Genomic DNA, 21,671 nt, shown 5'->3' on the forward strand with positions numbered 1-21,671 from the left:
TCTGTCCAGGGTGTACTTCGCCTTTCTCTCAAAGTCAGCTGGCATAGGCTCCTGCCTGCTCCCCTTGACAGAGGACAGAATAAGAGGATAGAAAATGAATGGATGCTGTTGGGGTGTGTGAGATGCGAAGACCAACATATTTGGACTGATAAAAAAAAAAAAAATTGAGAATCGCCTCCGTTTTTATGTAAAAAAATATCTAATAATAATGTCAATTGAATTTGTCCATTATAAAATGTTACAGTAGACTACACTCACACACACACACCCACACCCACACATGCACGCGCGTGCACGCGCGCACGCACGCTCACAATTCTATCAGCACTTGCATTGACTTTTCAGTCACTGGCTGATGGCCACAATACAGCCCAACATGACTGCATGAGATGCGATAAAAGATTTTATCTAGAGTTTATCCTAAATTTTGCCTAGATTTAGAGGACTTGTTTTCTCTCGTTCACCCCCCACCCCCATGAAACTTTAAATAATGCATTCACAAAATAGAGAAACATCCACTTAATGTGGGAATTATAGGTGACTTGAGGCCAAATGCAACTGTAGCTGTACTAAAAGTAATTCCTAAATGTTATTTGAAAATACCAAATAGCTCCTGAACCCATAAAATTTTTGTTGTTGTTGTTGTTGTCCCTGCCTTTTGATGACCATCTTACATGGCAAACAGAACAGGTCAACTAAGTTTTAAATCAGCACTTTTGCATGATGTTGTTGATGTCTTCCTAGTATTTTAATTTTTCACCTTTTTTGTTAAATCAGGGATATTTTAAATAGTAGGTATTATACTCTGAAGTGGTGTCTCTCACATATACTCAACCGTGTTACTAAAACATTTTTAGACATTCTCATCTAGGGGAAGAAAACAAAGGCAAGCTAAATGGCTCAGCAGGAATGACAGACAGTACAGGTATAGTTGTTCTTCTTAGAGTCCACGTACTTTGGCAACCTCAGTCATCTTGTGAAGCAGGAGTGGGCAATTCCGGCCCTCGTGTATTCTGCCTGTTTTCCATGTGTCCCTACTGCAACACACCTGATTCAAGTGGTCATATAATCAGCAAGGTCTGCAGAAGCTGGATAACGAACCTGATCATTTGAATCAGGTGGGTTGCACCAGGGTGACATAAAACATGCAGGATACCGGCCCTCGCGGGCCGGAATTGCCCACAGATGTTGTAAAGCGTGGGCGAGTGCACGAGTATCTGCTTAACGAAATGTCAAGTGAGCTAATGTGGACATCTAGTGGCACACAGGGACAACTACATCCACAGTGTAGCATGAAACTTTTGGGACTCTTCTAGCCAGGCCCCGCCTACTCGCGTTGCTGCCCACTATCACAATTGCACAAACTGGAAAGTGAAGACAAATCTCGACCGCGATTCGGGGATACCGGCTCACGAAGGTAATAATACTCAAACGAGTCACGGGTGTTTATTGTGTCTATTACTTGAATAGTTACAGAGACGTTTAGTAAAGGCTGTATCAACTTTAAAGTTTGAGTATCACCTAGGTGGCTTGTATGCGACACACCTTGCCGTGTGCGGTTGGTCGTAGTTTCATTCTAAATGAAAGGCAATTGTATACAGGGTTGAGATTATTTTGAAATCGTCTCGTCATGGTACTATTTAGCGGTGGTAAAGTTTTGATTGTTTTATTTTGGAGTGTTCGATCGGCTCCCTCCGGAACGTTTCTCGCGAGACCGCGCTCGAGCGAAACTGGCAATTTAAAACATCCCATTGTCGTTCATTACATTTCCTAAGTCATTAAGTTGTCCCATGTTATGAGATCGAGTGGCACGGCGACAAAGCGAGAGTTTAGTGAAAAGTGTAAAAGAAATGTGCACAGTTAGTATCATCCAGGCTGAAAAGTGTTATGGGTGGTGACGTCACAGTGTTTTTCAATCGCGCCTTGGTAGGAATGGTGTAGTGGCGCCGAGTATTTGACATGTTTATTTGATTTTGACTGTGATTTTGTCGAATAAAACGGCATATATCTGCAACTAATAAAGAGACACTTTACTGCCTAAAACAAAAATACTCAGACAAGACAGCGACAGGGTCATGGTAACACACATCACACACATCTACGAAAACATCTACGACACGAATTGATAAGAGGAAAATAAAAGGGAGTGGTGATGCTTATGCATTGTGGGAATCCCCAAAAGTCTACTCTAAGTCACGTTATTACAGTAGTACCTTGGCTCGCAAGTTAAATTACTTCAGTGATCAGGCTTATAAATACATGTACTCATATAACAGCCTATATCAAAGTAATAGTACCCATTTAAATGAATTCAAATGCCAATTCAACTGTTTCAGTCCCCCAAAGAACACCACTATTTTTTTCATTACATGTTTTTAATAAAGAAGAGACTGCGAATTTGGGGCATGCGTAAATCAAGGTACCACTGTATTCTATTTTATGAAAGGTACGGTGGATACACAGTTTAATAGTATCTATTAAACAAAGATAGATTATTTGTTATCAATAAATAATAATTTTCCTTCCAATTAAGTGAAATTGGAACACTAGTGGACCACCAGTGACGGCTTTGTATCGTATTCACTTGAGGATTTATTCATTAATTTTAAATCACATTTAAAAAGAAACATGTGAGCTGTTAAAATAATCCGGACTGCTGGTTACCATGGAGCAGACAGACAGTTTTCTAGACAGTTTTACCCGGGGTTGCAAAAGGGACTGCAGCGGTTACAGGATCCCATGATTCAAAGTACTCCCCCCAAAAATACAGCGATGGTTGTAATGCCGACCCTCATTTAGATTCCTTCAACCTTGTGTTGACCTCTCTTGTGCCTCTCATTTAAGTGACACAGAAGTAATATACATTTTGTAATCTACTATTCTGTCTTACTTCACATTAGTGATGTCTATGAATCGCTCTTCCTCCGTGACCTCCATCTCTCTACTTGAGATTAAAGCTGAGAGCCGCCTTGTCCTCCAAGCTTTCCTCCATCGAACACTCGCAGTCCCATTTGTGGAGCAGCAGGGCAGAGTAGGAGGTGCTTACAAGGATTACAACAAGTACAGGTAATTTACTTGTCACTCAAGGCTACTTACTGATGGTACGAGGTGTGATGTTGTTCCTTTGTGTCATCATAAGACGAGGCTAACATTTTGGTCCTGGGGGAAGGTCTGCCCTTCAGCAACAATGTAGTTAGTTATACAGTCTATTGACATGGAGTTTCGTACCATGTATAGAAATGATGGGGAGGTTTTATGGACTGTGCCATCCTAGCCCTGTTGTTCATTACTGTTCAATACTGTTACTTCATTCACAGTGCTAAGCCAGAACCAAAAGTAAAAGATGGATGGGATTCTCAAGCCGAAGATCAAAGCTCAGGAGACGAGAAGAAGACGGGATTTAAGGACTTCATAAAGCAGCTGCCCCGGCGTAATAGTGTGCGCTCTTTTGCGAAAGACGGGAAAGGTTCTTTAGAAAAGGACAGCAAGCCCAGAGCGCCAAACATCAAAGCGCTATCAGAGGTAAGCGAGTGACCCCAAGTGCACAAACGAAATGCAGCAAAAAAGATCTTCTCTTTAGGTTTCCAGTTTACTTGATGTATGTGGTTCAGGGTTTTGTGCTGGATGATTTTCGTGAAACATGAGACCTTTGGTAGCTTCTGTTGGGGGCATTACAGTAGTTGGGAATGAGGCTGAACGATTTTGAAAAGTGAATATAATTTTTTTTCTCATAATATTTTTAGTATAATATATAATAAATATTTAATATGCAATTCTTACCAGTTTTTTTTTTTAAAGAAATACACAATAAATAAATCAGTACATTATTACAATAAACAATATCAGATTTATTATACATAAATGTTTTGGTTTTTATAGGTTAGGCTCATGCTAAAAAGGAAAAGGCAGATGAGCTATGAAATAATACAAAAGACAGTTTATTTATCTACTTCAATTAGAGTTATTAACTAAAAATTTTGACTTGCAGTGTTTTAAGCATTCACTATGACAATTTCACAAAATTCTACCAAGCAAGTTTGTCATAAACAGAAGTTAGTAAATCATAAATCAGATTAAAACAGTAATTCAAACAAATCTGTGGTTTTATGACTTAATCTTTTCATGCTACATGAAGTAATCGTCTGTATACATGTACTTTTTAACCTTTGAACTTATATACACACGATATATTTAAAATTGATAAAATGTACAGTACATGTGTATATTGTACATATATATTTAAATAAAAGAAAAAAAATTAGAAGTTTACCGGCCCACCAAAATCAAGGAGAGTTTTTCATTTTGTTATTTTCATATTTCAGTTTTTGCGATTTGAAATTTGAATTCTGCTATGTTGCAATGTCGATTTGAATTCAGCCCTAATTAGTAACCCAAAGCACACCTTTTCAACTTCTGTAACATTTGAAATAAATCAAATAATATCCATTCATCTGTCCATTATCTGAACCGCTTAACAATACAATACAATACAATACAATAATATTACATAATCATACAATGTGTTCCAAATTAGTGTACATGCAGGATTTAAGTTAAATAAACATTTACGTTTTTGTTATTATGTGGAGGTTTCGGCGAATGTGATTTTCCTGTCTTTGTTATATCGCTGATACAAATCTCAGATACGTCGGACAACTGGTTTCATTACATGAGTCTAATTAAAGTAAAATTACGCAAGGTGTGCCATGTTATCAAGTTTTTAGTTTTTATGCCTGGGGAAAAAGAAGGCAATCCTATGCCTCAGGACAATTCCTTGAAGCTTTAAGTATTATGGAAAGAAAGAGTCATAGTGTGGCCACCATCATCCCCTGACCCCAACCCTATTGAGAACCTATGAAAGGAAATGAAGGATTATATCCATTCTCAAGTAAGAGTCCATATCCCTGGTCTTACAAGTTCAAAGGATGACAATTAAAAGTAACTTGATCGGCAAAAATGATTTTAATCGAAGAAGAAGTTGTGTTTTTCAACAGCCAGGAACTGAGTATCTTCTTGCACTGTTGGATGACGTTCTTATGAAGCAATAGTGGTTAGTGGAAACATTGCTTCATATCGTCATAAACGCAGGGCCCCCTTTTATTATAAAAATGATTATAATTATTGACGGTCAAAATATTGTATTCACTTTAAATTGCACTATTGACTAAAGAGATAAATGAACAAAAACTGCAGCTGCTTGGGTAGGTTTTCTCCAGGCACTCCATCTTCCTCCCACTTTCCCAAAACATCACATCAGTTTCACTGAAAACTCTACTTTAAATGGTCCGTACATGCATAGTAATTGTGAAGATGTATTTCACACAGATTTTAAACTGTGGTGAGAAAATCCATTTAGTTATAGCAAATCACAGTCTGAAGGCGCTTACCCTTATTTGCTTGATCAGGTCATATTTTCCATGTGGAATTTGTCAATAAATATGGAACTGTCGAGAAAATCAATTATGCAATCAGAAAGTCTGAACATTTTGGATTATCTAATGAGAATTGTGCTAATTCTCACTAAACGCATCCATCAGCATTTATATACCCTCAATGTTGACCAGAAAAAAATGTTCTTACAGGAAGATCTTTTATCTCCGTCCTCTACATCTGAAGAAGACGACAGTGAAAAGAAACAGACCAAGAAACTGAATAAAAGGAAGATTAAAAAAAGCATTTCCAAGTTTTTCAAGATAAAGACAGATAAGGAGGAGAAAGAGAAGGAGAAGAAAGAGAAGGAGAAGAAAGAGGAACCTGGATCTCATCCTCAGAGGCCTTCCACATTGCCAATCGACAAAACAGCTGTTCTAGTACCAACCATTGTTTCCCCAAGTAAGCTTCTCAATTGCAAAACAGAATTAAACAAACCAGCTTTGTGAAGCATATAATATAATATAATCAGTGCTGTCAAAATCACAAAATCTTTCCATAATTAATCGCAGTTAATCATATTTTTCAACGACAATCTTTTACAAAGCTTGGAACCGCTATTTACTTGGGAAATATCTTGGAATTAATATAAAAACAAATTAAAAGTATATTTTGATTCAAAGACTGTTTGAAAAGCTTCCTTTGATCCATGAATGCAATTCTTTTCCTGTAAAATACAACTGATGAACAATACAATACAAATTCTGGTATTTGAATTTGGCTTTGCAAATTGCGCAAATTATTTTGAATTTCCCCAATGAGGCATCGAACAAATTTTTAACATGAAACTACGTAAAAGTCCATCTTTGTGACAGTGACTCTCCTCTAAGTGTCACAGCAAAGTACACAAGAAGTAAATAAAACTGTGTTAACGGAGTTAATTTTTTTTAATGCGTTATAAAATTAAAATGAATCTCCATGGTTAGCGCTTTGACAGACCTAAATACAATATATTATATTATAATATAATATAATATATAATATAATATAATATAATATAATATAATATAATATAATATAATATAATATAATATAATATAATATAATATAATATAATAAACCAGTAAATAATCATTTAAAAAATGTTTTAACTATTTTATTTTGGCATCTAGATCACCCTCCTGAATTCTATCATGAAGTTGCGGAGAAGCTGGAAAAGATTGCCCAAAGGTCTACCAGTACAAAGAGGCCGAACCCAGCACCCCCACAGGCTCCCTCAGGTAATGCACCTGTACACTCTATGCATACAAACCCTACAAGGAAATAACCAGAGCTGGGCATCCCTTTAAATATAAACAATGTCATTGTGGCCGAAAGATATACAACACTGTTTTATATTTTATATTTTCCTCACTCGGCCGCGTGTCAGGCGTGTGGCACCTGCGTGTAAACGTAATACAGGTTACCGAGTCCGTTCTTGGCGCCGTTTGGCTGACATGGACCGACTGCGACCGCGTGGGTCGGATAAATATGCTGACGGGAACTTCGTGACGCTTAGGCAATATCCAGTTCTGGAAATGGCCAAGTCATTACAATCAATTGTAAAGTCAAAACCTGTTCCTCAGGCTTAGTCCACATTATGTGTCAACTGCGACATTTATTGCTGTGGCCAGCTTATTGATTCTTATTGCTTACTGGCTAACCACGCCTGTGTCAGAGACATCTTGTAGACCTTTTCACCACATCACACATACTTCCGGGTGGCAAAAACGTGAGCGATCGATGTCATTTGACAAAGGCAGAGCAATTGGGAAAACAGGGTAAATGTCTTAAATGAGGATTTTAGCCTATCACTAATTTGGAGTATGCGATGTGTCAGTTGCAAAGATGATGTTTACTGAGATAAATAGCAAGGGAGACAGAACTGCGGCTGAAAATTACTACACACATGTAGTGTGTTCTGTCTCTGTTAATGAATGAAAAAACCCACAGCGGTCAATGTTGGTTTAAATAAAGGCGTTAAAGAAATGGCAAGTCAGTGTACTTTCAGCCCAATGCTGAACACAGAGTGCCATCTAGAGTAGTCAAAAAATACAACTGGTTCATGAAGCAAATTTGAAGCTTCATTTTTCCATCACTATTTAGGTTGTGTACCACACTAAATATGGACCAGAGGAAGTGAAGGACATAGCTGTCTCAGCATATTCTTAAGAAAACATTAAGATTATGAAAAGGTCTAGAACTCCCTCTGGCCAGATATTATCTTAAAGCGAAAGTCAACCCAAACATATTTTTTTCAAGAATATGTTCCCAGCAGGCCCACTAGTTGATACACGACATTCTGATTAATTTTGAGTTTGTGGAATATAAGTTAAGCAGCAAAATGCACTAGTTTGTAGCCATCTCTGGGGGCGGCCATTTTGTCTTCTGTCGACTGAAAATGACATTACGACTGCTCACAACGACCAATCACAGCTCAGATTCAGAAAACAGGTCAGCCATGATTGGTTATTGTGAGCAGTTGTGATGTCATTTTCAGTCGACAGAAGACAAAATGGCCGCCAACACAGATGGCTAAAAACGAGTGCATTTTGCTGCTTAATTTATATTCCACAAACACAAAATCAATCAGAATGCCCTGTTTCAACTAGTGGGCTTGCATAGAACATATACTTGAAAAAAAAATGTTTACGTTGACTTCCGCTTAGAGAAAACATGCATTGGTGAATGCCAAGTGTGTAAGTAGGACTTGATGAATTTATTGTTGGCAATGTCTTTTACTACATACTGTACTTATGTCGATTGTGTGGTACAGAATGTTAGTTATGTACCAGTGTATGGATTTTTTTTTTTTTTTGCTCTGTACATGACTCACTGAATGTAAAATCCTTCCCCTTTTTCTAAAGTCGTGGATGACAAAGAGGTAGTGGTGCAGCAGCTTGTTCAAGTGCTGTCGGCCGAGGGAGATTCTATCAACGATAAGGTAGGTAAAAATTGTAACGTAATAATCCAATGTTCATTCTAGGACCAATAAAGCTACATTTTTGCTAATTCAACTTCAGTTGATGTGTTTGTCATCATGTGACTCGGGCCTCCATCTCTTCTCATCATTCGGACCCGTTCAACGTGATCTACAAGGGTTTCCGTCGGGATCAATGAAGTGTTTCTCTGGTCTTGTACAGATCGAGATGGACCCATTCCTGCGCTCGAGTTTGTCTCGCCTATCGTACGCGTCCTACGTCAGGCTTCTCGACACTGTCAGCAGCACTCAGGTGTCGGACGTCCCGCTCCTCCTGCCGACGGCGAGCCCGACTTTACGCCGCATGGCCGTCACCATGGAGGTGTCGAGGAGGATAGTGACGGCTACTGGCGTGCATCGCATGCAAGGCTACGCGGAGTGCTACATGGAGACATTTGCACCCTGGTTAAAGAGTCAAGGAGGATGGGTGAGCGATTGCTAATGGCATCGATTCCTTTTAAAAGCCAATGGAATAAAGCTTTGCTATTTGAGTGGGATTGGGGCGGAGCCCTCCAGCAAATTGCAAAAAAAAAAAAAAAAAAAAAAAAACGGGAGTAATGAATAAAACACTACTTTTTTGGAGAGCCCCGATCGAGAGTAAATCCTATTGAACATCTGTGACAGGACCTGAAACACGCAGACTGGAGAAGTCGTGTGTGCCATAGTACCTATTGACACTTTTTAGACTTTTTAAATGTTTCAACACAAAATTAAAGCGCTGCCTGATTTTTACTTGTTAATATCCAGTACTTTTATTCATTATTGCTTTTTTCAGTTTCAGGTTATTTCAGGGAACAACGTTGTGTCCCTTTCCACAATTTTGTCAATGTGTATCGTGAACACAAACGTGCCATTTTCATAGTTTTTTACATAATCATACTAGCGTGATGCCTTGTGGTTTGAGCTTTACTAACATTTTATATTTCGTTTCATCCTCAGGAGAATGTGGTCGATATGAAGGATCCCGTGGAATATGACTGAGGAGAAGTGTTTCTTTTTTTTATTCAATCAACTGTGCCATGGAGGGTCTTGAATAAGTCCTGTAGCATTGTTTTATTTGATCCAAGTTATTGCTGTGAACATTTACTCGTCAACTTGGATTATCGAAGCAAGAGGCCTATCAAGTTTGAAAGAGACTGAAAGTGTTTGAGGAATCTCATAGGTTCCTGCTGACAACGTAGTCACAGTTTAAGATCAACGACTGTTCTGGAACCAGTAATGGAAAAGTGCCAATAAGTCTCAGGATCTAATGAAACTCCTTTTTTTTTTTTTTTGGGTGACATCAAGTTCTCCTTCTGAGGCACACAAACTATTCGGATTTGTGTCATTGGACCATAACACCTCCATTAAGAGCAAAATGCTTAACTCATTCACTGCCATTGACAAATTGATTTGTCTTTTCACAGTCCAGCCATTCAATCCCAGGAATTTTTTTATATTTCGTTCATTTTTTTTCAAAGGTTAGGGGAGAAGAGGCTCTGAAAATGTCAGGCAGTGAATGAGTTAATACTACCTCCATCGAGTGTGTGGCTGTTTAAAGAGGAAGTCAACCCAAACCCCCATTTTTATCAAGAATATGTTCTATGCAAGCCCACTAGTTGAAACACAGCATTCTGATTACAAATGCGTTTGTGGAATAAGAGTTAATCCACCCGTTTTTAGCCATCTCTAGTGACGACCATTTTGTCACTTCTGTCGACTGAAAATGACATCACAGCTGCTTCAGGGCTCAGGTAACGAACGACCAATCTGTTTTATGAAGCTGAGCCGTGATTGGTCGTTACCTGTGCAGTTGTGCTGTCATTTGCAGTCAACAGAAGTGACAAAATGGCCGCTCCCTGAGAAGGCTAACAACGGGTGGATTTTGCTGCTCAACTCATATTCCACAAATGCAATATTTATTAGAATGCCTTGTTTCAACTTGTGGGAATGCACAGAACATATTCTTGAAAAAAATGTGTTTGGGTTGATTTTTCACTTTAAAGATGCTAGTTTAGTAAAAGGTTAACAGTTCACCCTCTTCCCATCTGTACAAACACTACCATCATTTTTGTTTGTTTGTTATTTTTGTTGCTCAATGGATGTTTTCAGAACATCAAACCCTTTTGAAATCATGCATCTCTGTGCACCAAAGTTTTTATATTGTTTTCCAATTCTTTAGAATTAGTTTTGAAAATGTTGAAGATATGTGTACCGGTAATAAGTTATTCAATGTGTATGTGTGTCTCTTCCAGGAAAAGAGGATTTTATTGTTACATTGTTGCTTTGAATGTTTGATGGTAGAACTTTCCATATGCAACGAATTCTGTTGTCCACTTCAAATGTAGAGTTTTTAATTAAGACTGTATGTTGTTTTTACCTTGTTGTATTTATAATTACAATATTGCAAAAAAAAAAAAAAGAGGGACAAGAGGTAAAGCAGCAATAGAAAATACACATATATTTATTTACAGCCTGAAGAACGAACCGCCTCTATGAAAGGAAAAATACCGGTAATGGATTTAGCGACAAGCATCAGCACTGTTTGAGTTTACAGTCAGCGCAAGTCTATCAAGCAAAGGCCAGTTTACATCAGAGGGACAAAATATTTGATGGCTCGATGAGCTTTATTATAAACTTGCTGTTTTTGCACTGTTGAAATTGAGAACGGACAGAGGGTACGAAACATATTTTTACTTGATTGTATAAAAACAACATCTTGGTCTGTAAAAGAAATATTTTGAAAATTAAACTGTCGACTGGAAGCAATCATGTATAATGCCTTTTGGTGCATTTCAGCTCAGATCTGCAATATCCACTAGAGTTCATTTAGTGCAGTCAAATATGAATCACACACAAAACAAAAGAGGGAGACGCAAAATATATCGGACAACATAAGGCACAATAACAAATTGGAAAGCCTAAGAAAAATATAACGCTTCATCAAATCGGACTCAGAAAATTGTTGAAACAAGCAGCCTGGAAACGTAGTGCAGAAATAACGTTGTATCACAAATATGATGCATACAAAGTATTTGCACACAAACAAATATGCCCAATCAGCAACAAGGGCATTAATAGGCATATATTCATTATAATAGCACATACATGTTTTGACCCGTTAAGATCAAAGAACTCCATGATGACGAGCTGTCACTAATATTTCAAGTTGTGGGAATTGTTTTTCCCATCTACTGACAGTTTCCTTGGACCATTAACAAACCATTACCATACAACGCTTAACAAATAAGACCATCTGCCATCAAAATTTTAACTAGCATAAGGAGTTATATTAATAATGTGGTCTCTTAATTTCGATCGCAAGACTGTGTTTCTCTGAGAAGCCAGAAGTTAAACGAAGCATTAAACCACTAAAATCATTTTTCGGTTCAGGAATAAAACTAAACTAAATCGCAATTTGACATCTTAATCAATAATGTGGTTGACTACTTTTGTAAAATAGTAAAGCAGAAAATTCCTGGATCACTATTATTATACCATTTTAGCATTAAAGTACATCCGTTAAGGAGCTTCTACAGTTGATATGAAATCTGCACAACCCTGTTCAAATGCCAGGTTTTTGTTTTTAAAAATGAGACCATGCACAAAAACAGCAAATAGGCGAGTTTTTCAGCCAATAATGGAGCACAGGTGGAAAAAAAATCCAGAAATATCTAAATCCGCACGTAGAAAAACATTGTGTAAATACCAGTACTGTTAATTTAGGGTTGCTGTGGCATAAACTTTATATCTGGTAGTCTCTGATCATGTCTGCGTGGCCAGCATTTTTTAAATTGCTCAATTATCAACATGGAGTAGTGGTTTGCATGACTGCTTCACAGTCAAGAAGTCCAGTCTTGGCTCAGGCCCTCCACTTTGGAATGTGCATGTCCTCCCGTGCTCGCATGTTGTCTTGCTTTTTTCCCCAGATACTCCGGCTTCCTCACACATTCCAAGAACATACAAAAGTCAGCTGGAATGGGCTCCAGCTCACCCGTGGTCCTAATGAGGGCAATGTGACAGAAAATGGATGGATGAGCAGCATCTCTCTTGGTTATTGTAGTCATCCTCTGATGGCTTTGCTCAGCCTCTTGTGAAAGAGCTCTCAATCATTATAACAGGCTTTGTCCGAAGCAGATGGACATAAAATTGTATTGATCAGATTTAAACGCATTGATTTATGACAGTTACAAAGAGGAAATGCAGTGCCCATGAACGTCTGGGCATCACCTGTCCAGATTAGTCTCCAAGGGCTTTGTCATGCCAAAAAAAAAAACCTTTTAGATTTTTAGCATTTGATCAACAATTGGAAGCTTTTTTTTTTTTTTCAAAGACATCGTTTTCCAATAGCAGGACACAACGTTAGCCGCTGGCGCCGTGTGTGTCAGTTTGGCAGTGGAACCGTACATTTTGAATAGTGCCCCTCCGTTAATGGGCTAATCAGCAAACCCACACTCAGTCCAAATACTTCTCAGCACACATGATTTGGCAGTACATCAGCATGGAGAACACCAGGGCCAAGATCTGGTGGGAGGAGAAAGTACGGTATAGTAATAAAAATGTGATCAATGTGATGTTTTTTTTCGTTTTTTTTTTTCAAAATCGCAAAATCTCATGCTTCAAGGCAAACAAAAACAAAAAAAATCCAATAAAGATAGTAAAGAATTAAATGTACACAAATGAGCTATAATAAAGTAAGTAATAATAACTGTCAGCAACACATTGTAAAACGATTAGCTAATAACACTGGAAATAATATTTTATCAAGAGTAGTACTGAGTAATACAACTTGCCAGGGTAACATTGTGCACACCTGCAGTTACGTTTCGTGAATAATTATGTGATATTTGATTGGTGTACATATTTAGACGTCTTGTAACCTAGTCAGACATGTTATTATATATGCATATATGTTCTATGTGCCCCCACTAGTCTAAACTGTATTCTGATTAATATTGCGTTCGCGGAATAAGAATTAAGCAAATTCATCCATGGGTATCCATCTAAGCGCGCATCCGGTTTGACTGCTGTCGACTTGAAATGGTCAGCCGTGACGTTGTGACATTGATGTGTTTAGTCTCGTGGGGGGCACATGGAAAATATCACAAATAACTTTTTTTTTCTTTTTTTTTGCACTTTTAAGTTCACTGATGCGAAAAAAAAAAATGTTGTTGACAACTACCTGCACAACACCAATGCAGACGCCAAACACCAGAACCGATGGAATGTTATCCAGAAGCCACTGCCTGGCCTTTTGGTAACACGGCTGCAAAAAAGGACAGGCATGGGATACGAAGAGAATATAGTTCATTTTATAGTTTGTTTATCATGTAATGTAATGAAACGCCCCCATCAAGTTGTTGCACTCTTCTGCTTTGCAAACAACTTCCAAATGCCCAACTATTTATACATGATGAGCCACTGACACGAAGGCAACAAACTGATCAAGACACATTCATTAGTTTACGGCACCATGCAGACAGAGGACAGGAAATGACATCACTGTAGAAGGAAGACGCTAACTCCCTTTGTGTTGTCTCCCAATGCATCACAGACGATTTGTTCAAGTCTTTTTGCCCTCCTGGGAATCACTTAAATGTTAAAGAAGAATGTCATGACAAGCTTTTATAAAACACATCTGGGTGGTATTGCAAAACAATACATGCTGGTTTAAAGACCCCTTGGGGAATTCACTATAATCATGCATGCAATATGTTGTTAATCTGTCACACATGGGATGACGATATCCTTTCACAGGAAAAAAAAAATCTACACACACAGGCTACAAGTACACTGCATGTGTACTTAAATAAAAATCTACACAGTACACACATAGGCATTCATGCAGTGTACAATATAAAATTGTGGGTACAAGAACGCTTTTCTTTGCCTTCATTACTTGTGTGGAAGACTATTATTAAAAAGGGGCATACATCAGAGATCATCTCATGTATCGGGAATATATTGTTGACTTCAATTGAGATCGAATAGAATGGTTGCTTTGGCAACCTGAGTCCACAGTTATGACACAATGAACAGCAGCAAACTGTTGTGGTTACACAGTGAGCCACTGGCGGCCACACAAAGCTCTCTGACCGCAGTCTCTTCTGCTCTGTACTGCACACTGGGATTTTAGAAACAATTCTTTTTGACACACATATGGGAAACAACTTGTCTTTTCAACTGGATTCGTGAAGATGATAGACGTTGGATTAGATAGCTGTCATGCAAAGGCCAGACTCCTTGGCTGCTGTCCATTTATGTTTTGATGAGAAAAAAAAAACTGTTGCACGCAAAAATAAGTTAAAAACATCTGTCAGGCCTAAATTGTGTTCCCCAGTGTTATTGTAGCAAGACGTTTTATAGATATAGAGAAAGTTCCGTGTTAATGACCCCAAGCAGGAAAGTAAGAATTTGTTGGACGACAGTGTAACATTCCAGCAGAACCTAGCAAGTTGAATGTTATTCATTTAAAGCGGAAATCAACCAAAACATATTTTTTAAAAGAATTTGTTCTATGCAGGCCCACTAGTTGAAACAAGGCATTCTGACATATATTGCGTTGTGGAATAAGAGTTAATCCACCCGTTTTTAGCCATCTCTGGGGGCGGCCATTTTGTCATTTCTGTCCACTGAAAATGACATCACAACTGCTCAGAGCTCAGGTAACGACCAATCACGGCTCACCTGTTTTCTGAAGCTGAGCTATGATTGGTCGTTACCCGAGCCCTGGGCATTTGTGATGTCATTTTCAGTCGACAGAAATGACAAAGTGGCCGCCCCCTGAGATGGCTAATAAGGGATGGATTTTGCTGCTCAACTCATATTCCACAAACACAATATTAACCAGAATGCTGTGTTTCAACTAGTGGGCCTGCTGGGAACATATCGTCGGAAAAAATATGTTTGGGTTGATTTCCCTTTTTAAACATTGCTCTACAGGTTTTTTGATGGCCATGAATTGTATTCATTTCATTTCCATTATTCCCTAGGAGAAAAATGAGATTTAAACAAAACTCTCACAGAATGGATTGTGTTCAACTTTAGAGGGTTGACTGTATTGTATTCTAGTTAAAGAATGAACATTGTGCTGTGCTAAAGAAGACCCCAACAATAAACCATTTGTAAAATACAAGCTCAAAGGCTAATTTGCAATGTTCTATTGTGCAGTCTGACGACTGAAAGACGGCAAGGTGAAGGCTCGGCACGTTCTGTTCAAGCAGCACAATGCATTTTTTTTTCCCCCCACTATGGCAATAATGGTAAGTAAAGGGTGGAGCCTGATGAACTCGTTGTGCTCTTATTATCAGACACATTCGACCTCCCTTGTCGCTGTTCATGTGCAGCAGCCCACATTCAAGCATCTGGAGCAAATTTAAATCTCATATGAGAGGATCAAGCTCGTCATTTGGAAACCGCATTCACCCCCTTGCATCCCTGTCGTGTAAATGAGCCAACATGAAACTAACCTCACTCCATCCATCAGTGCATTGGTCAATCCCAACGGAGCAGCAGGATGATGGCAGCGTTCCATTGAGCACTTCATACCAGTCGGTTTTGTTCGTAACGCCGCAACATTTGAACTGGGAGAGGAGTAGGAGACAACTGAAAAACATGGCTCGTGTATCGAGTGGTACCTTGAAGTTCAAATGGTGCAAAAGTTGGACAACTTTGACACAAACGTTGAAAAATGCTGGAATCAAGCCATCAGTGTACCTCAGTAAACCGGGCTGTGTATTTTATAATAATATTGTAAAGAACATTTTGGGGTTGATTTCCCTCTTTAATCAGAAGTATATTAACAGTTTCTGTGAGAAACAATACAAAATGAAATGAACAAATAAATAAATAATAAATAAAAAAATATATACATAAAAATTAAAATAAACACATACAATAGTTATGTATTTATTATTTTTGCATTAATTTATTTAGGCACCATTGCTAGGCATTACTGATTCATTTGTAATATTTATAGTGTTTTTTTATGCTTACCATTTTTTGGACATTATCCCAAGATTTTTTCAGCCCAGGTTCCAATTCGTAACTTTTCATCCCCTCCTTTAATTCACCTTGTGCTTTGGAATCCAGCTGGAAAAAAGCAGGGGAAAGGAATCATATTTAATTAATAATTTTTTTAAATTATTTTTTATTTTTTACTGTGGTTAGTAAACAAACCGTAAAAGAGTTGGCGAGAAATCATAACGTATGCATACTATTTGGTCATGTTAACAATATCTCCCAATACATATGTTAATTCTCTTCAGGGTCACTGTACGATGGCGAGCCAAAGTGACTCAAAAGCAGTCGACACTTAAAGTCATCTGTACTAAAGTCAGCCATGTGAACCACGACTTTACACATTGGCAACAACTTTATTTGTATCTCATCAACTTTTCCAACTCAATTTTGATTAAATTATTATCTTATTATCAACCCAAAAAAATGTCATTTAGTGAGATATTACTTCTGCTTTATTTTCTTTGCTGGAAATCAAGTTATGATTCCTTCCAACAACACTTCCTTTGTGGGCTTTTGGGCATGCTCATGTGCTATGATTTCCTCACTAAAAATCCAATATTGACAAAGAAGTAATCACGCGACCTGCATTTTGTTATTTTCAAATATGTGCACTGTAGACAGAATGTACATGACATAATAAATTGGTATGAGGCTGTTTGACAATGGAGAAAAGATGAAGCAAGGGTTTCCTGTATTTTGTGAGGAAAATTTTAAACAAAGAACAACAACATAAAGTTTGTCTGTTGAAATAGGAAATAAAAAAAACAAGAAACACCTTCTAAAGAGCGACAACTTTGTTGATCTCCTAGGCTTTACCCGATCATTATTTTGGAGATGATTGTCATGGTCTATATTTTGTTTGATTTTGGTTTTGTTAAATTTCACTTTTGTTATGCCACCTTTGTTGGATTACGTCATCAAGTCAAGGGAAAATGAAAAGGTGCTTCCTTTCCAACATAGGAGAGGACAGCACTGTTTCAAATGATTTTGAGTCCACTTTTCCTAACTGACGTCAGCACGCGACGACGAGTGTTGCTGACGAAAGTCTCTTGTTTGCGGACTTTACCTGTAAAATAGCCTAGTAATAAAATAAAAGATACAGATACTAATTGTTGTTTTGGTGAAAGATCACGGATGATGTTTTTCATTGATTTTGGAACTTCCCTTTCTCAAATAAATAATAGAAAGATGTTTGATGATATGCAGGACAAACATAGCACTTCAATAATCTAAACACTTTGAGTGTCAGTAAAAAAAAAAAAAAAAAAAATGTGTTGGAGGTGAGCTGACCTGATCGCGAAAGATGTGTATGACCAGTGCTAAAGCGACTTCAGTCAGGACCAGCAGCAACAGGATAACAAAGAACTGCACAGGAGGACAGGGATTCGGTGAAAAAAAACATTTCATGACAATCAATCACATCTCCGCAGTCACATCTTAAGCATGACCTCGAAAACTGGGGGCGGGACTGTATATGTGGTCCTACCATGAACAACAGGCAGCGTTGCTCCTTAAGGGCCCCGAGACAGCCGAGAAAGCCCGTTACCATGGTGATCCCGCCAGCGACCAGCAGCAGGTTGGCTGCCGAGAGCGACGGGAAGGATAGAGGAAGTGATGAAAACTCGGACTGGGTGAAGGACAGCCAGACTCCAACGCCAAACAATCCGCATCCTCCCAGCTGTTTAGAAGAAACAGTATTGCTAGCATCGAACATGCAATACATGTACGTATACAGCACTGAAATGCTTCTAGAGGGGATTCACTTGTGCAAATACTCACCCAGAAGATGAGGTTAAAGACAAACATCACATATTTGACGCAGCACAAACATTTGCGAGACGCTGACATCCTGCAAAAAGAAAGAACGAGTCAACAGAAGGACCATAATCTTGTCATATCTCCACTATCACTTATCTTGCTTGCGGCTAGATGTTCCAACTGACCAGATGAGCTTGTGGAACGTTCTATTGCTCTAAATGCTCTTGCAGGTCAATAAAGTGAACGGATGGACAGTGTCTTTTATAGCTTGTACAGTATATACTGCGGCATCATTGATTTCATGTGTGTGTGTGTGTGCGTGTGTGAAAATAAGTAACTTTACTGAAACACTGGCCAATGCAGCCCTTGGAATGTAATGATATTGCGATGAAAATACAATAAAGTAGAATTAGAACAAGGGTATCGCTACCTTGGGTTTACAATGTGTCACTACATTGACAATATTTTTTTTTACAATCAATAAAAGCTCATTGTAACTGTTACTGCCTCTTTAATAACACTGGTCAACGGCAAATTTTTATCAGAGATGCCTTTATGTGTCCCTAAATGTAGTCTAGACTCCGATTTAAAAAATGTTTTGATTTTTTTCTAGTACATCAGGTTTTAGAGAGAGTGTCATTTTGCTTTTAAATTTGACATATAAAAGCTTGCACAACCATGCATTGTAATTTATAGCTATGACGTTTCATGAAAAAATATTAACAAATACAGTATTAATAAATATAGGGCATTATTATTATGTGCTACAGAAAACAATCGAGGGAAGTGCAAAAAATGTATCTAGTAAAGTTTACTTGCATCTTTGATTAGAAAGTTAGTCAAATATATTGACCAGCATCATTTTTCAGTTTACAATAAAACAATGTTTTACCCGGGATTGGAGATTCTATAGAATAGCTCACCTTTTGGTACACCACTAGCTTTGTTCATTTAATGATTTCATTCAAAACAGTCATTTTCACATTGCAAAACAGTAATAATAGGACACTGTTAGAGTTCTCGTAGTGGCCGAGTTCACAAAAAAAAAAAAAAAAAATTATAAAATATTATATAAGTTACAGGGGACAAGAACAAATCGAGCACAAAAAGAACAAAGAACACAAAGACTAGTCCTCTTCGAATTCTCGTTTTTGCCTCTGAAATTTCCTTTTATTATGAATCTAATATTTTGCTGGTAAAGCCCGCAAGCTAGAGACTTACGTCAGCAATACTCGCCTTTGCGCGATGGCTGCATTTGTACACTCCAAATTTTCGGAATAGTGAATATGAGGCTTGTTAAAGTGCTTTGGACAACATATGGTGTAGATAAAGCGGTATATAAATGCACTAGATTTACTATTATGACCAAATTGGACTTTGGACATTTGAACATTTTTGGGGCTATTTTGGCATGTTTTTCAGCAATTAATCAACCATTCAAATGGATTTGGGATTTGGTGGTTAAATGGTCAATGAATATGCAAATGAAGATTTTTGCATGCATGCATACAGAACCAAATTACCGCTAAGTTTTGTGAACAGTGTGGCCTTGGTGGAAATCTTTCCTCTGTTGAGTGCCATTTTAGTTATACCACATCTACGGGCAGAATAGCATTGCCAAAACAAATTGAATGATGGACTTCACTTGCACGGTATAGTTAGTATCATACCATGTTAGTTAGTAGCATGCTCTAATTCGTGTGTTTCTTTGACATGCTTCCACAGTGAAACATTTCCTTGTCTTCACAAGTTGGTTTTCACAGCCACAACTTGACTAATCGAGCTATATAACCTTGTGTCAGGATGAAGATGTGCGCCGCTTTTGTCCATGCATCCGTTTGTTTGTGTATGTGATCCTGAATGGTCTTCCCTGTGTCGACTGACCTCATACAGGAAGTCAAATTGCTGACAGGAAGGAAGTTCCCTTCCCCTACTCGATCCACCTAATTATACTACTGAAGGCATTTCCCATGGCCACACCAAACTTGTGACACACATAGGAGGGCCCATCAGCTAACCGCTAGTGGTGTGTAGTAAACAATCTGACATTTTGATAATTTGTGCTCAGTTTGTTTTCACAGCAAGACTGTGTTTACAATCCATCACAATCCCTCATCACTTCCCAAATTACTGTATATTTTGAAATGTTTATGTAATCAGATGAGCGGGTGATTATTTAAGGTTTCATACCTTTGATTTGGAAACACTGACCACTGACTAAGACTCAATTTATTATTTTGGCCAGGCTGATTGCTCGTTTTGACAACAGAAAAACATAAACCACATTATCCAGTGGCAAAGCCGTTAAATGATTTTGCTTTGCCTCTGCTCTAATCCAAAGAGTGCAATGAGATAGGTACAGTAAATGTTGATCCCCTTCCACTACTTTGTTATTGGAAGTGAACCTCAAGTGAATATTCATTCTAGGATAGATCCCTCACTCTCATGAAAGTAACTATATTGAATTTGGAAGGATGAAGGAACTTTGTTTCCTTCAAGGATTTTTGAGGATTTTTTTTTATTAGGCTACAATATGTTATGAATGTTCCTGTCCTCTGTGACTCAAATGATTCATCGCACCACAGGAGGGAGAGCCGGTACAGATATTAATCATTGAGGTGGGAGTGGACTCGGGACTGATGTTTTAAGATTATATCGTGACAAATTGTTGAACTACATCAACAAAATACAGAAGTTGGTGAAAATGTCTTAATGTACATGCAACGTGCATTGATTGCATTCAATTGTTGTTTGTATAAAAGACACTGTAAAAACAATATGCACGTTCTTTTGTGTAAATTATGTGACCCTAGTGAACGTTTAATTGATCAAAAAAGGAACATAGATTGTATTACATGTATTTTTTAAAAGTAAGTGAAAGGGAATCTTGTAGAATCTTATTTGGAGTGACAAAACAATCTGTGCACATGCTATATTTCATGCTATGCGATTTAAAAATGTTGAACAGATTTTACCTTGAGGATGTGTTTCAGTTCTGCCTAATGTTGTTGCTGTAAATTCCGTTTCGTATTCCCAAACTTGCAAATGCCTTCGTTTTCCTCTTGCTTTCCAGGTCCTCTTCAGGAGGAGAGTCCCTGAAAGCTGCCAAACGTTTCAAGAAGCTTTCTACGCTGATCTCCACTCTCTTCTCTTCTCTTCTCTTCTTCCCCCAATTAGTTTGTCTTCTTTCCTGACCCCCAACCTTTTGACTTCATGCATTTTCCATCTGGGAAGCTTTACCCTAGTTTCAAAACTTTCCAGATGTCTGAGTTTGGCCCGTCCCTCTCTGTGCTCCTCCCCTCCCCATTCTTTCCATGTACACCCCCCACCTCCCTCTTCATCCCACTACCTCCACATTTTCTCTTTGTTCCAAAACATTGTTGGGATCACTCTGATAAGGTCTCGATTAATGCAGTTGCACTTGTAACTATTCAACAGTCACTGCTAATTACTGTTTATTTGCCAAATGTACAAACTTTTAATAGATGACCACTTGTACAGTAATTAAAAACGTGCAATTTAG

The 21,671-nt window shown here is 38.1% G+C and overlaps 2 protein-coding genes across 3 annotated transcripts; one reads left to right on the forward strand and one right to left on the reverse strand.

Annotated features, from left to right (window-relative positions):
* The first annotated feature begins 1,222 nt into the window (after positions 1–1,222).
* Positions 1,223–11,137, forward strand: bcl2l12 (BCL2 like 12). The gene is made up of 8 exons (XM_086056237.1): positions 1,223–1,417; positions 2,901–3,066; positions 3,318–3,522; positions 5,583–5,832; positions 6,543–6,650; positions 8,277–8,353; positions 8,553–8,816; positions 9,329–11,137. Exons 2-8 carry the CDS (start codon positions 2,903–2,905, stop codon positions 9,368–9,370), a joined length of 1,110 nt encoding a protein of 369 aa, XP_085912363.1. The 5' UTR covers positions 1,223–1,417; positions 2,901–2,902; the 3' UTR covers positions 9,371–11,137.
* tspan4b (tetraspanin 4b) lies at positions 10,804–21,383 on the reverse strand. Of its 2 annotated transcripts, XM_086056239.1 has the most exons (9): positions 21,124–21,383; positions 18,170–18,239; positions 17,877–18,068; positions 17,681–17,755; positions 16,364–16,459; positions 15,838–15,951; positions 13,551–13,634; positions 12,776–12,892; positions 10,804–12,370 (listed from the first exon to the last, which is right to left on the reverse strand). In XM_086056239.1, the coding sequence occupies exons 2-8, from the start codon at positions 18,236–18,238 to the stop codon at positions 12,824–12,826; spliced, it is 699 nt and encodes a 232-aa protein (XP_085912365.1). In that variant the 5' UTR covers position 18,239; positions 21,124–21,383; the 3' UTR covers positions 10,804–12,370; positions 12,776–12,823. The 2 variants fall into 2 exon arrangements, with proteins under 2 accessions (XP_085912365.1, XP_085912364.1); XM_086056238.1 differs by having other exon boundaries at positions 10,804–12,892.
* Between the last annotated feature and the right edge of the window lie 288 nt (positions 21,384–21,671).

The sequence above is a fragment of the Filicampus tigris genome, chromosome 16 (assembly GCF_054856515.1).
Source record: "Filicampus tigris isolate MCC_2025a chromosome 16, RoL_Ftig_1.0, whole genome shotgun sequence".
NCBI classification, from domain to species: Eukaryota; Metazoa; Chordata; class Actinopteri; order Syngnathiformes; family Syngnathidae; genus Filicampus; species Filicampus tigris.

Coding starts and splice junctions, on each gene's coding strand:
- bcl2l12 (XM_086056237.1), top strand. CDS start 2,903: ATGTCTATGAATCGCTCTTCCTCCGTGACCTCCATCTCTCTACTTGAG. Junction 5,833..6,542: donor ACCAACCATTGTTTCCCCAA/GTAAGCTTCTCA, acceptor TTTGGCATCTAG/ATCACCCTCCTGAATTCTAT. Junction 8,817..9,328: donor TAAAGAGTCAAGGAGGATGG/GTGAGCGATTGC, acceptor TTTCATCCTCAG/GAGAATGTGGTCGATATGAA.
- tspan4b (XM_086056239.1), bottom strand. CDS start 18,238: ATGTCAGCGTCTCGCAAATGTTTGTGCTGCGTCAAATATGTGATGTTT. Junction 15,952..16,363: donor GGGATAATGTCCAAAAAATG/GTAAGCATAAAA, acceptor CTCCTCTCCCAG/TTCAAATGTTGCGGCGTTAC. Junction 12,893..13,550: donor TCTGCATTGGTGTTGTGCAG/GTAGTTGTCAAC, acceptor TCCTCCCACCAG/ATCTTGGCCCTGGTGTTCTC.